This window comes from Gossypium arboreum, chromosome 7 (genome assembly GCF_025698485.1).
Source record: "Gossypium arboreum isolate Shixiya-1 chromosome 7, ASM2569848v2, whole genome shotgun sequence".
Taxonomy (NCBI): Eukaryota; Viridiplantae; Streptophyta; class Magnoliopsida; order Malvales; family Malvaceae; genus Gossypium; species Gossypium arboreum.
The window spans coordinates 9,427,606-9,442,385 of NC_069076.1; the positions used below are offsets into that span (position 1 = coordinate 9,427,606).

General features: G+C 34.6%; 1 protein-coding gene across 1 annotated transcript; it reads right to left on the reverse strand.

Annotated features, from left to right (window-relative positions):
• Positions 1-11,561: 11,561 nt before the first annotated feature.
• On the reverse strand, positions 11,562-14,025 carry LOC108485142 (uncharacterized). Its single transcript, XM_017788988.1, has 4 exons — positions 13,922-14,025; positions 13,042-13,640; positions 12,659-12,906; positions 11,562-11,720 (listed from the first exon to the last, which is right to left on the reverse strand). Exons 1-4 carry the CDS (start codon positions 14,023-14,025, stop codon positions 11,562-11,564), a joined length of 1,110 nt encoding a protein of 369 aa, XP_017644477.1.
• Between the last annotated feature and the right edge of the window lie 755 nt (positions 14,026-14,780).

Genomic DNA, 14,780 nt, shown 5'->3' on the forward strand with positions numbered 1-14,780 from the left:
GTTCTTGTCGAACCAAGGCTGCTACGAACACTTTAATGCTGGTCAAAATGGTGGATGAATGACTCTTTTTCAAGAGGTGTAATCAGAAAGAGAAGAAAGAAAAATGGATGGGAATGAAGAGAGAAAATTAAGAGAGTAGAGAAGAGATGAGGAAAGTTGAGGTGTGTCTCAAATGAGCAGCCAAGGGGGGTTTTTATAGGTTGAGAGGGCTGCTGAAAATAGCCAAAATCAGCAGCCAAAGAGCCCTCCCATGGCTGGCCACACATGTGGCAAGTTTGAAGTTTTCAAACTTGTTATATTAAGGTAGGGGCAGATTTAAAAAGGCACAACTAGTGGAGAGGTTTGTTTGCAATTTAAACAAGTCTTCAAGGGCCATTTTGCAAGCGTATTAATCAGCCAAGCAAGTTGATTGGGTCAGCATGTGGGACGGTTTTGGGCTGCCCAGTACTCAGTCGGTTCTGTTTTTTTCGATTCAGCTCAATTGGGCCACTTTTCATAATTAATTAATAATAATTTATTTAACTCAAATTAAATTGGATTTAAATTAGAATTAATTATATTATGAATTAATACACATAATTTGTTCTATCTTAAGCTGAAAAATTAATTCATCTTGATGCTTTAAAATTGCTTATTGATTTTGCACTTCTAGCAGTGTCTGCCGAGCCATTTTTCGCCCTTTATGCAAATCTATTGAAAATGATAAAAATTAATCAAAATTAATTATAAAATTAATTAAAATTCATTATTTTAATAATTTAAGTACAAAATGATTATTTTATAATAATTATATATTTTTTGACAAGATTTTTACCAAGCTTGCATGAATTTGAGTTGAAAAGGAGATGAAAAAGTGTGTATATTTTCGTGTTTCCAGTAGGGTGGATGGCCTTTCAAGGTCCTATGTGATGTGCAGGGTTGGTTAGGCTTGATATAGCTCATATGTGGTGTGCAGGGTGGTTGAAGTGATGTTCAGTTGGTGAGGTGGGTTGTTTTTGACTTGTTGCATCCATTTTGCATTTGAACTTACATCGGTTGTTTGAATAATATGTTAGTGTGTGTTCGGATTAAAACATACGCTTATTTTGTTTTCGAATTATTGCGAAGCTAATGGTAAGATGACATGTTTTAGTACTTTCGTGTGTATGGAACTGGTTTTTACTTCTTTGAATGTCTCGGGAAATGATTTGTATGTTTAACTTCTGGCACAAGTTTCTTTTAATATACACAGATTGTGTACCCTAATTTTGAAATAATTATTTTTGATACTTCATCTTTTGGTATTCATGTAGCTTAACCCTCTTAGTTTTCCTTTTTTAGGTACTCGCATGTTCTGGAACTAGGCTCGACATCTCGGAAGTCTCGGAGTGACACGTTTTAAAACGAACTAATAAGTCTTATTATTTTAATTTTCAAACTATTTTGGACTGTACGTGTTAAAAAGGGACTGTGGTATAAGTTTATTTCTAGAATTCCATAAATTAAGTTTTGTTTCGAAATAAAATTTTGAATATGTGGATTTATATTTCTGAACGTTTTCAATGTGTCATGAAATTTTATATTTTAGATCTTGAAATATTAAATGGTTAAATTTGAATCAAGCGAACTGTGTTGAAATGAGACCTTGACAACTTGTGTTGTAAAAATATTCTACGATCACTTTGGTGGTCAATATGACCTCCGAGATCTGGCCAAAACTTTTAGGCCAAATTTTAGGGCACTACATTTAGTGATATTAGAGCCAAGTTTATAAAAACTCGACTTGTGTTTTTACGTATCTGTGTGTGAGTGTGTTAGTTTTAAAAAAATTGAGAAATTGTATCACAGTGTTTTGAAAAGGTTTTTGTGAAAATAGAATGTCTGAGACTCTGATGCTGGTCCATGCGAAACTTTGGGAATGTAATATTAGTTCCATAAGATTAGAAATGTAATGCTTAGATATTTATGCTTGTGTTCGATTTTGGAAATTGTAGATTTCTTAATATTATGTACGAAGTTCAATATAGATTCCGGTGGTAAGCAAGATCATGAAGATCAACCTGGTGAAACTCTCAAGGAGTCTCTACTTCTCCGGGATGTGTATCTATTCAGAAGTCAGAGGTCAACGTGGTTCCACCAGCTTCGGGTACTGATAACCCAGAGGTTAGTGCTGAGGCGTTGACTCAAGTAGTAAGAGAGGTTCTAGAAAAAGTATTCAAGGCTAGCTTAGAAAGAACTAGAAAAATGGTTCAAGGTGGGTGCGTAGATTATGGGAAGATAAGAGATCATAGTCCTTCGAGGTTGAAGCCTCGGTGTGCAAATCGTATGAGTTTGTAGTTGAGTGTTAGTAAAGGAAATGTTGAAGGTTTTGATTATGGCATGGACGTTTCGGTTTGTGGGCACTGTAAGAAGCGCCATCCGACTGAATGATGGAAAAAGTCATGAGTGTGTCTCAATTGTGGGTCCACGGAGTATTTGATTAGGGAGTGTCCTCGTCAGCATTGAGACAGGTATGGTTATAGGTTGTTGTGATGCTGTGTGTTACTTATGATAATGACATTGATTGCTTATTTGTTAGATAACGGTTGTAAGTGTGTGATAAGGTAAATGAGTGTCTGCTTCATTGGTTAAGTGTTTGAGTATGTGTACGAGTTTTTAACATCAAAGTACAATATGGTTGTGTTCAGGTTTAGAGTGCACAGTGGGAGCGTAGTGGTAGAGCTTGTGTTATACAACTTTTTTGTTAGTAGGAAATTTCGAGGAGAAAATTTCTTTTAGGAGGGGTGAGTTGTAAGACCATGAAATTTGGGGTTATAAGTTTTGAGCTTTGTGGGTAGGGTTACTAAGTATATTGATTTGATTATTTTCGTGATCTAATGTCAGAATGGGCCTGTTAGTATGGTGGTTGGTTGTGTGTTAGTTTACCTTTGGGTTCTAGCTTCGAATCCTTATAGCTATTTTGAAGAATTATTTTGTAACGACTCATATTTCACGGGAACTGGAAAAGTGAGTTTAGGGCTTCCATATTAGGAAAATGAGTTCGTAAATATTTATAAAAAAATATTTACAAAGTTAGTTGTGAGTTGAATTAAATTTTAATTAGGTGAATTTATTTTTATTTAGAAGTAATTAGCGAAAAAGATTAAATTGAATATACCATAAAAGCTTAATAATAGAATAGAGAAAGGATAAAGGATTAAATTAGTAATTAAACTAAATTAGTGACATGTGTAAGTTAGAAAATAAATACATGTGTATTTAAATTATTAGTACAAGTGTATATAATATATAAATTTACTTATAAATTAAGTAAAAGATATTTACTTATTATTATTATTATTATATTTTATCAATTAATTGAGATAATGGAAAATGTATGGTGATGAAATATTACATGTGTACATGTGTGTATGAATACACATGTAGTATTTTTATTTGTATTAATTAGATATTTTATAATTAAAGTAAATGAAAGAAATAAAATGAAATAAAGAATAAATAAAAGAAAGAAAAACAAGAAAAAGAAACAGAGAAGAAACGAAATAGAAAGAAAGAAAGAAAGAAGAAAAGAAAAGAAAAAAGAGAAATTAGGGTTTGAAAGCTTGGAAGTTAAATTGGTAAGTCAATTAAGTCCCTTTCTTAGTGATTTTGATGTTTTTGAAGTTCTGAAGTTGAATACTTTTAAATTTGTGTGAAAATATGGAAAGATGATAGACTTTTAAGTAGGGTTTATGTTGAACTAATGATGAAATTAGGAATTTAATTGATAGAAATTTTGATTTAAATTGATTAAAGGATTGAATTGTAAACAAGGTCATAAGTTTTGTGTTATAGTTTTGCGTTATAGGGATTAAATTGATAGAAATTCAAAATTAAGGAAAAATGATAAAAATTTGATGGTTATATTAAAGTTCTGATGGAAATTGAACAAGTAAATAATATGAATTATAAAAAGGGAAGAAGATGAAAATAGTTAGGATAAATTTGGGATTTAGGTTAAAGTTGCATGGAAAGTTATTATTTTCTATAAAATATGTGTGTTATTAATTAATTATAATTATGCTAATTTTTGTAGCAAACAAAGAAACTGAGACATTGAATGCGAAGGGAAAGGAAAAAGTGATCGAGGAGTAACTCGAGAAAATATCAGTTTGTATTACCTTAATTCAAGTTATTTATTATTAAATGTTTAATTTCAATATAAGTGCATGAAAAATGAAATTGAGGTAAGTAGTGATATTTGAATTGAATGAGAATTGGTTTTGATTGATGAAGTATACAAGTGTGAAATTGAATTGTTATTGTGATTGACTTGAATTCGAATGATTTCGATAGTCGGGCTAGGGTGGATATAGTTGGCATGCCATAAGATAGGAAGAATTCAGGGATTCTTCTACCTCGAGTCGATGAGACACTTGGTGTGTCATATTTACTTTGGATAGATTCGATGAGGCGTTGGTCGCCACTTTGCTTCGGCATAGCCGATGAAACGTTGGTCGTCACTTATTTGCTTTGAACTATCCGATGAGGCGTTGGCCGCCAGTCTAGTGTGTTTGGTTGGATCCGTGTATCCTCCAAAGTCCGAGTGATATTAATAGGGGAAATATATGTGAAGAGAAAAATTAAATGAAATTGATAAATTAAATTATTGAATGAAATGAGAAATACAATTTGAGCTATGAGATTGAAGGCATAAAACCAAGGCTCATGAATTATTCATATTTGAATGTGAATAGGATATTTATATGTGATTGAGAGATGAACCAAAGGTTCATGAATAGTTGGTAATCTTATTGATGAGATATTGAATCAAATAATGAAAATGATACAATGGAAATATGATAACTTAGTATGAATTATATGTATGTTTATAATATTTTATATTTGCTATAATTTGAGTATTTCCAATACTCAGCGTACGGTTTGTTTCCGTGTGCAGGCTAGGTAAAGTTGAACTTCGGTACAACATCCGAGTCAATCCCGACCTCAGCTTAATTTTTGGTGATGAATCTATCTTTTAGAAGTGTGGCATGTATTAAGTTTTGGTTAGTCACCTTAATATATTTATGTTTTGGGTGTAAGTAATTTGTAACTATTAAGAATTATTTGAAATGAATAGATGAATGTTATTTGATCAAGATTTATAAGTCAATGTATTGGGCATGAATTAGGTGTGTTTGATATGTGAAAATAGCTTTAAAATGGTAAAAAAATCATGTTTTCACACGGCCAAGTCACATGGGCATGTGCCCAGGCCATGTGGCAAAGTCAGAATTGCCCACAGGTTAGTCCCACGACTGTGTGAGAAAGTCATATCTGCCAATGGGCTGGCCCCACGGCCATGGGAGCCCCACGGGCAAGCCACACGGGCATGTCCCAGGCTACACGGGCGTGTGCCCCTATTCTCAGGGAAAAGTTTCCAAAGTTCCCGGTTTAATCCCAAATCACTTCCTAAATATATTTTAAGTCTCGTAGGTCCATATTAGGGACTTAAAGGTGGAATTTGAGAAATTTTAAATTGAAATATAGATTTATGACTCGATGTTGTTCGTTATTAGTGTTTAATTCTAGTAATGCTTCGTAACCCTGTTTCGACAACAGGTTGGGGTTAAGGGGTGTTACATTTTATTGGTATTAGAGCTATCAAGTTTAACCGATTCTTGAACTAAATCGAGCTCTTAAGTGAGTCTAGAAGTACATGCCACTGTCAAGTCAAAACTGAATCATGATTTTTGGATGCTGACTTATTTAATTGTTTTTGTTTTATAGATTAAAGATGTCTGATGAACACGTTGATGATATAAATGAAGAAATGTTCACTGGGGATGAAGATTCGTATGATTTAGATGAAACTGAGTCAGCTACTCCCAGTGTAAATCCAGTTAGAAACCAACCCCCTAATGTAGAAAGAGATGAAAAAGGTAGAAGTGAATCTGAATTAGTAAAAGTATTAGCTGATGCTCTTCAGTGAGCAGTGGAGTCTATACCTGCTACTACGACTGTATCTGTTCCTAGACAGGCCCAATTAAGGAACTAAGAAAATACGGTGCCACAAAATTCTCGGGTCTAAAAGGAGTTGATCCATCCATAGCTAAAAATTGGATCGAGTCGACCAAGAGAGTATTGCAACAACTAGAATGCACCCCTCGGGAAAGTCTGTTATATGTTGTATCATTACTGCAAGGGGAGGCTTATGTATGGTGGGAATTAGTGGTTCGACATTTACCAGAGAATCAGATAACCTGGGATCTATTTTAGAAAGAGTTTCAAAAGAAAAATATCGGAGAAATGTATATCGAAGACAAGAAGCAAGAGTTTTTGACATTGCAATAGGGTGACATGTCAGTAATAGATTATGAGAGGGAATTCTCGAGACTCGACAGATACGCCTCAGAGTTTATTCCAACTGAAGCTAACAGTTGTAAGAGATTTCTACAGGGTCTGCGAGATGAGATCAAATTACAGTTGGTATCTCAATGTATCACTGAATTTGTTGATTTGATTGAGTGGGCCAAGATGGTAGAGCAAGTCTTAGGATTTGACAAAAAGTCCGAAACTTCTAAATTAGTTGGGAAACGTATGAGAACTGCAAGTTCGAATCCTTTACCTAAAAGATATAGGGATTCCTGAAGTGGATGGAGATCCAGTTTTAGATCAGATAAAAGAGAAAAGAGTCAGGGGAAACAAACTACAGTATCCATCAGTAGTGTAAGAGGTCCGTCCCGAGATTCCAAATTGTGAACATTGCGGGAAAAAGCACAGAGGTGAATGCTGGAGATTGATCAGAGGGTGTTTTAAATGTGGATCTACAGACCATTATATTAAAGATTGCCCGAAAAATGATAGTGCTACACCTGTGACATCACAGAGATCGGTCTCTACTGCTAGAGGTAGAGGATCAGGCAGAGGTGGATCAGTATCTAGAGGAGGAGGTACGAGAAGAGGGAATGACATAGTGACCCAACAGTCTGATGCTAGTGTAACACCCCCTAACCCCAAACCATCACTGAAATAGGGTTACGAGGCATTACCGGATTATACACTAGCATTTATACAAAACTAAGTCATAAATTTTCATTTCAAATCGAAACTTCTCAAATTACACTATAAAGTCCCTAATATGGGTCTACGGTCCCCAATACATGTTTTAGAAGTAATTCAAGATTAAACCAGCAACTTTGGAAAGTTTACCTTGAAGTTAGGGGCACACGCCCGTGTGGCCTAGGACATGCCCATGTGGCCAGCCCGTGGGGTTCCCATGGTCGTGGGGCCAGGCCGTGGGCAGATCTGACTTGCACACACGGCCGTGGGAACAGCCCATGTGGAAAAAATAGAGAGCCACACAGCCTGAGCACACGCCCATGTGACTTGGCCGTGTGAAAACATGATTTTTGACCATTTTAAGCTATTTTCACAAGCTAAACACATTTAATTCATGCCCAAACATTTACTAATAGTTCTTAAATCAAATATCATTCATTATGCCATTCAAACTTAGCAAATATTCATTCATTCACTTTAATACTTCTTAAGAATAATGTACCGCAATTCATATCAAAATTATACAACATTATCATACTAGTCAAACTCATGTAAGTTTTACTTCCAAAATATGCATATTTCATGTCATGCTTCAACAACTTTCATGTTTATAGACTATCATTTACAAAATAACACCTTAATAACCTAGATACATACCATTTTACCAAAAGAAAAGAATTCACCACTTTGAGTCCGGGATTGGCTTGGATGCTGAGTCCTTAACTTTCTTTCGTACTTAAACTTGCGCACGGAAAACAAACCGTACGCTGAGTATACACTCAGTGGTATTTCTATAAACTAATACTTAAAACAATAATAAGCTATGTATGTACATTGTAACTTAAACTTTTTACTTTCATAATCTTAATAGCTTCATCACTTACCTTTAACTTATAGCTCTTAAATGTAATTAATCAATTCTTTATATACATTTCGTATCATTCAATATCTTTCAATAATTGTATAACAGTCACAGTTACATAATCAATAGCAGTCTGTCTTCAGTACTTTCATATACCCCTATTAACATAACTTGGACCTAGACGGATACACGGATCCAACCCACACACCGGGATATCATGCTGTGTTTCATCGACCGAAGGCAGAATATACCGTAAGGGTAACAGTACCAGTAACAGTAATAGTCAAGTACAGAGTACCTCTTCGGAACGAATCCAGAATAGTAACAGTAGTCGACACATATAGTGTCTCATCGACACACAGTCAGAATATCCCTGAACACTTCCAATCCTATGGCATGCCAACTATATCCGACTTAGCCCGACACTGTTAATAGGGTATTTGAATCATTTCATTTTGGAACAGAAATAGTAACAATTCCTATCATATCATTTATCATACATACTAACCATTTAAAAATAACAATTAAAATTATTAAATTATTAAGCATAGTTTATAGAAATACAAACCAAAATTCTCGAGTTTATTTGATATCCTCGTTCACTTTTTCCTTCCCCTTTTTCGATGACGTTTTCGGTGCTACGTTGGCTACATAAAATTTAACATTAAAAATTATCAATGTATGTAATTTAATAACACACTCTTTTATTTCCATATAACTTTTACTATATTTCCAATTAGGCCCTTCCACCATAACCATTTTTTTTTCTTCAAATAACCTTATAGTTTTCATTTTATACCTACTTTAAACAAGTTTCAACTCTTAATATTCAATATAAAACATCAATTCTACAATTTAAACAATTTAATCCCTACTATAACAAAACTTATATCTCTCTCTACAATTTAATCCTTTGACCACTTCTAACTTAAATTTCCATCAAAATACACTTAATTTCTTCCATTTATTCAACTTAATCAACATCTAAAAATTCAATAACTTTCTAAATTTCAACATAACTCAAATAGTATTTCTTTCTAGGATTTCATAGACACCGAAATTACAAGAAAATGGATTAAATTAACTTACCAATCAAGCTTGAAATCTCAAAACCCTAAATTTTCCTTTTCTCTTTCTTTCCCTTTTTCCTTCTTCGTTCCCTACTATTCGTGCCTTTCTTTTTCTTTTTCTTTATGTTTTATTTCTTTATTTTATTAATATATTATAATTATATAATATAATATAATTTACTTTATACTATTATTTACTTATATAATAAGTAAATACATATTTATACATACATTTGTACCAATTAAAATAACACATATGTATTTATACTTACCACACATTTGTCACCTTATGGTCTAGTTGCTAATTTAGTCCCTTGGCTTTCTTATAGTTTATAATTAAACCTTCACACTTTATTCAATTTAGTCCTTTCACTAAATTAACCTTAATTATACTAGATTTACTTAACTAAAATCTAATTAACCTCTTATTTAACTTCGTAAATATTTCTAATAAATATTTACGAATCTAATTTTTAGAATCGAAGACCCGAAAATTCACTTTTCTGATGACCTAAAAATTTGGGTTGTTACATTTCTTCCCCTTTAATAAATTTCGTCCTCGAAATTTACTTAAAAGGAGATGGGGGTACTGTGATCTCATTGTATCTTTCGGTTCCCATGTTGCTTCTTCAATATTGTGACTTCTCCACAAAAATTTTACTAAGGGAACTCGTTTATTATGTAATTCTTTTACTTCACGTGCTAATATCTTAACCGATTCTTCTTCATATGACAAATCAGGTCGAATCTCTATATCTTCAATTGGAATCACATAAGAAGGATATGATCGGTATCTTCTTAACATAGAAACATGGAAAACATCATGAATCTTCTATAATTCAGGAGGCAGAGCTAAACGATATGCCACCGGTCCAATTCTTTCTATAGCCTCATATGGTCCAATGTATCGCGGACTCAATTTACCTTTTTGACCAAATCTCAAGATTTTCTTCCAAGGAGAAACTTTAAGAAATACTTTGTCTCCAACTGAGTACTCAATGTCCCGTCTTTTCAGATCTGCGTATGATTTCTGCCTATCAAAAGCTGCCTTCAATCTTTCTCGCATCTTTCTAATAGTGTTTTCCGTTTCTTGAATTAACTCTGGACCAACCACTTTTCTTTCATTCAACTCTATCCAACACATTGGTGATCGACATCTCCGACCATATAAAGCTTCATACAGTGCCATTTGAATACTTGATTGGTAACTATTGTTATACACAAACTCAGCCAATGGTAGATAACGTTCCCAACTTGATTCAAAATCAATGATACAAGCTCGGAGTATGTCTTCTAAAATCTGAATGACTCGTTCTGACTGTCCATCAGTCTATGGATGAAAAGCTGTACTAAAATGAAGTCAAGTACCGAGAGACTCATGCAACAGTTTCTAGAACCTTGATGTAAACCGTGGATCCCGGTCAAAAATTACCGATATAGGAATACCATGTAGTCCCACTATTTCCCGGATGTAAATTTCTGTCAACTTTTGAAGTGACCAATCCGTTCTGACTGCTATAAAATGAGTTGACTTTGTGAGCCGATCAAAAATTACCCAAATAGCTTTTTTCTTACCAGTTGACATCAGTAACCCAGTTACAAAGTCCATGGTGATGTAGTCCCATTTCCATCCAGGAATATTAATAGGCTAAAGTAAACTAGTTGGAACCTAATGTTCAGCTTTAACTCGATGACATGTTAAACATTTAGTCACATATTCCACTATATCTCTTTTCATACCTGGCCACCAATACAGTTCCCGTAAATCACGGTACATCTTCATTCCTCCGGGATGTAATGCGAAAGAACTGTCATGTGCTTCTCGAAGTATTAACTCTTTCAACTCTGAAGTAGTTGGAATACAAAGTCAATTCTGAAATCTCAGAAAATCATTTTCATCAATACTAAAGTTCCCTACTGTACCGTTCTGTACTGTCTCCTTCTTCTTCATTAACTTTTCATATTCTAACTGTGCTATTCTGATTTGATCAAACATTACTGTTTTACTCTCAATTCAGCTAAAAGACTTCCATCATCAATAATACTGAGTCGTGCAAACATTGCTCTCAATTCAGTTGCAGCTTTTCTACTCAATGTGTCAGCTACCATATTAGCTTTACCCGGATGATAGTCAATAACACAATCATAATATTTTAAAAGTTCTATCCACCTACGCTGTCTCAAATTCAATTCTTTCTGTGATAGAAGATACTTGAGACTTTTATGATTAGTGTAAATATAACACTTTTCTCCGTATAGGTAATGTCTCCAAATCTTCAAGGCAAATATCACTGCTGCTAATTCTAGATCATGTGTTGGAAGCATAAGCAATTACCTTTCCATTTTGCATCAATACACACCCGAGACCATTTAAAGAAGCATCACTGTACACAACGAAATCTTTTCCCGACTCTGGAAAAGTCAATACTGGTGCCTCTGTCAACATTTGCTTCAACATTTCAAAACTTTTCTGACACTGCTCACTCCAAACAAACGAAACATTCTTTTACAGTAACTTTGTCATCGGTAAAGCTATCTTTGAAAATTCATTCACAAACCTGCGATAATATCCTACCAAACCAAGGAAACTACGTACCTTTGACACATTTCTAGGCACTTTGAAGTATGGCTTCAATCTTCAATATTATGCCTTGAAGAGGACTCGAACCTCCACGCTCTTTAGCACGAGATTTTGAGTCTCGTGTGTCTACCATTTCACCACCAAGGCATCTTGAAAGTGAATCGTATTCCATGAATATGATATCTATCTAGTGTGATGTATGGAATATATGAAAAATGTGGAGTGTTGGAGTATTTCTATTGATCGGTCATGTCATATAGGCCCGAGTCAGACATCCAATTGCTTCGATTTGAAGTATCTGGAGGATGTCTATATTAAGATTATATTAAATATATATAGATTATATTAAAAAGATGGACAATCAAACCTATTTATTTCTCAATTCAATAGAAGAAAAAAAGAAAAGAGGTGAATAGGGTCCCAAATAACGAGAGATATGTAAAAAGAAGGCCCGATTACGCCCATTCATAATCCTAAATGGAATGTAACGACGTAGGGATCCATATGTAAACATAGTATCTATTTAGATACGCTTGAATGACCCCTTCTCATAATGACCATCTGCTGATACTACATAACCAAGGAATACAACCTCCATTAACCAAAACTTTCACTTACTCAATTTCCCATATAATTATTTCTCTCGCAATATTTGCAAAACAATTCAAAGATGTTGTTCATGTTCAGTTTCAGACTTCGAATATACTAAAATATCATCTATAAAAACCACTATGAATTGGTCCAAGTATGGCCAAAAAATTCAATTCATAAGATCCATAAAAGCAGCGGGAGCATTTGTTAACCCAAATGGCATCACCAAAAATTCATAATGTCCATACCGTGTACGGAATGCTGTCTTCGGTACATCACTCTCCTTTACCTTCAACTAATAGTATCCTGACCTCAAATTAATTTTTAAAAATACAAAAGGTCCTTTTAATTGATCAAATAAATTATCAATGCAAGGTAATGGGTATTTATTCTTGACAGTTACCTTATTCAACTATTGATAATCAATACATAACCGCATAGAACCATCTTTCTTTTTAACGAATAACGCTGGGGCTCACCACTGTGACATACTAGGTCGTATAAACCCTCGGTCCAACAAGTCTTGCATTGTACCTTCAGCTCTTTCAACTCAGTAGGTGACATTCGATATAGGGGTATTGACACTGGATCTGTGCCCGGGTATACTTCAATTACAAATTCAACTTCCCGATCAAGAGGTAATCCAGGCAATTCTCCAGGAAACACATTAGGAAATTCACATACAGTCCGAATTTTACTGCACTGACTCTCAGTTGAATCGGAGTTAATAACATATGCTAAGAAAGCAGCACATCCTTGGTAAAGAAGCTTACTAGCTTTAACTGCAGAAATGATTCGACCTGAACCACTAGTCCTTATACCATTTACTTCAATCCGTTTACCATTTTCATTTTGGACAGTAAATTTCTTTTTATAGCAGTCCAAAATTACTCCATGTTCTGACAACCAGTCCATACCTAGTATAATGTCAAAATCGCTGAATGGCATAATCAACAGATCAACAGAAAAGATTCTATCCTGAATCATCAACGGACATCTTCGACATATTTGATTCACTAACACAGTTTGCCCTAATGGACTAGACACTTTTATCGTTACTCTAGACAGTTCAGGTTTTAAGTTTTCCGTCTCTGTTAGTTTTGTATTAACATAGCAATGTAATGATTCTGGAGCTATTAAAGCATATACAGGTTCTAAATATAATGAAAATATTCCTGTTACCACATCATGAGCATCTCCCTCTTCTCGAGTTCTTACGACATATGCTCGGGCCGGAGCTCTTACTTCATATTGCTGGGTAGCATTTTCACTAGTTCTTCTAGTACCTTCTCTAGCAACTGGACCACTTCGGACTGATCCTCGACCTCTAAAAGTAGATTCAGATCTTTGTGATACCATTGGTGTTGTCTTACCAATCTTTGGACAATCCTTAACAAAATGATCAGTGGATCCACATCGGAAACAACCCTCAGTTAACTTTCTACATTCGTCCCTATGTCCATTTCCACAATATTCACATTCTGGAATTTGAACGTTCTGAGCTGGGCTTCTGATACTGCCAGTAGATATAGTAGTTTGTCTCTTTCAAATTCTGTCTCCTCTTTCTGACGTTGAACTGAATCTTCCACTACCACGAGATTCCCTCGATCGTTTGAATTGTAGACTTGAACTAGCAGTTCCAGGACGTTTTCCAGTTAAGGACGTTTTCCAGTTGAACGGACAGTTTCAGACTTTTTACTCTTCCCAAATACTTGCTCAATCATTTTATCTCTTTCTACTAAATCTGTAAACTCTGTAATCAGTAGAGGCATCAATTGCAGTTGGAATTCATCTCACAGTCCTCTTAGAAATTGCTTGCATCTGTCAGCTTCAGTTGATACAAATTCAATTGCATATCTGCTCAGTCTCAGAAATTCCCGTTCATAATCCACTACGGACATATCTCTCTATTTCAGCATCAAAAACTCCTATTTTTGGTCTTCATATATGTCTCTCCCAAATACTTCTTCTGAAATTCCCGTTGAAAGAATTACCAGTTTACCTGTTCTTACGGTATATTCTGAATCACTGATTCCCACCATATATAAGCCTCCTCTTGTAACAAAGAAACAACACATACTAAACTTTCCTGTGGTGTGCATTCTAATTGCTTCAAAATTCTCTTGGTAGTCTCTAACCAATTTTTAACCGTTGTTGAATCAGTTCCCTTTGATCCCAAAAATTCTATAGCTCCATACTTTTGCAGTTCTTTAATAGGAGCTCGTCAGGCAGCAAGGGTAGAAATAGTAGCAGGCATACTCCCTACTACTCTTTGAAGAGCTTCAGCAATCATTCTAAATAATTTTGTAATATTCCTTCCGGTATTTAGTGGTTGGTTACCTACCGGATTTGTAACACCGCTATAACCCGTATCCGTCATCGAAATGGGTTATGAAGAGTTACTAATCCAAAACTTAACATTTGTACATTCACATTTACATAAGTTCATTTGAAATTATTGCATAGCCAAACACAATCAAAGATCGAAATTCAAACTTATATCAACATTCAAAAGTTGCCATATTCACATGGCTTATATACAAAGACATCTCAAAATATCATTCATTTAAGTCTATTCTATACATGCCATACTAGCTCCAAAATATAGTAGTACCAAAATGATAGATAGTGTCACGAGTTGCTGACGATCCCTTCC

Coding starts and splice junctions, on each gene's coding strand:
- LOC108485142 (XM_017788988.1), bottom strand. CDS start 14,025: ATGTCCGTAGTGGATTATGAACGGGAATTTCTGAGACTGAGCAGATAT. Junction 12,907..13,041: donor CGATTTTGACATTATACTAG/GTATGGACTGGT, acceptor TCATTTCTGCAG/TTAAAGCTAGTAAGCTTCTT. Junction 11,721..12,658: donor CTGAGTTGAAAGAGCTGAAG/GTACAATGCAAG, acceptor ACATCACACTAG/ATAGATATCATATTCATGGA.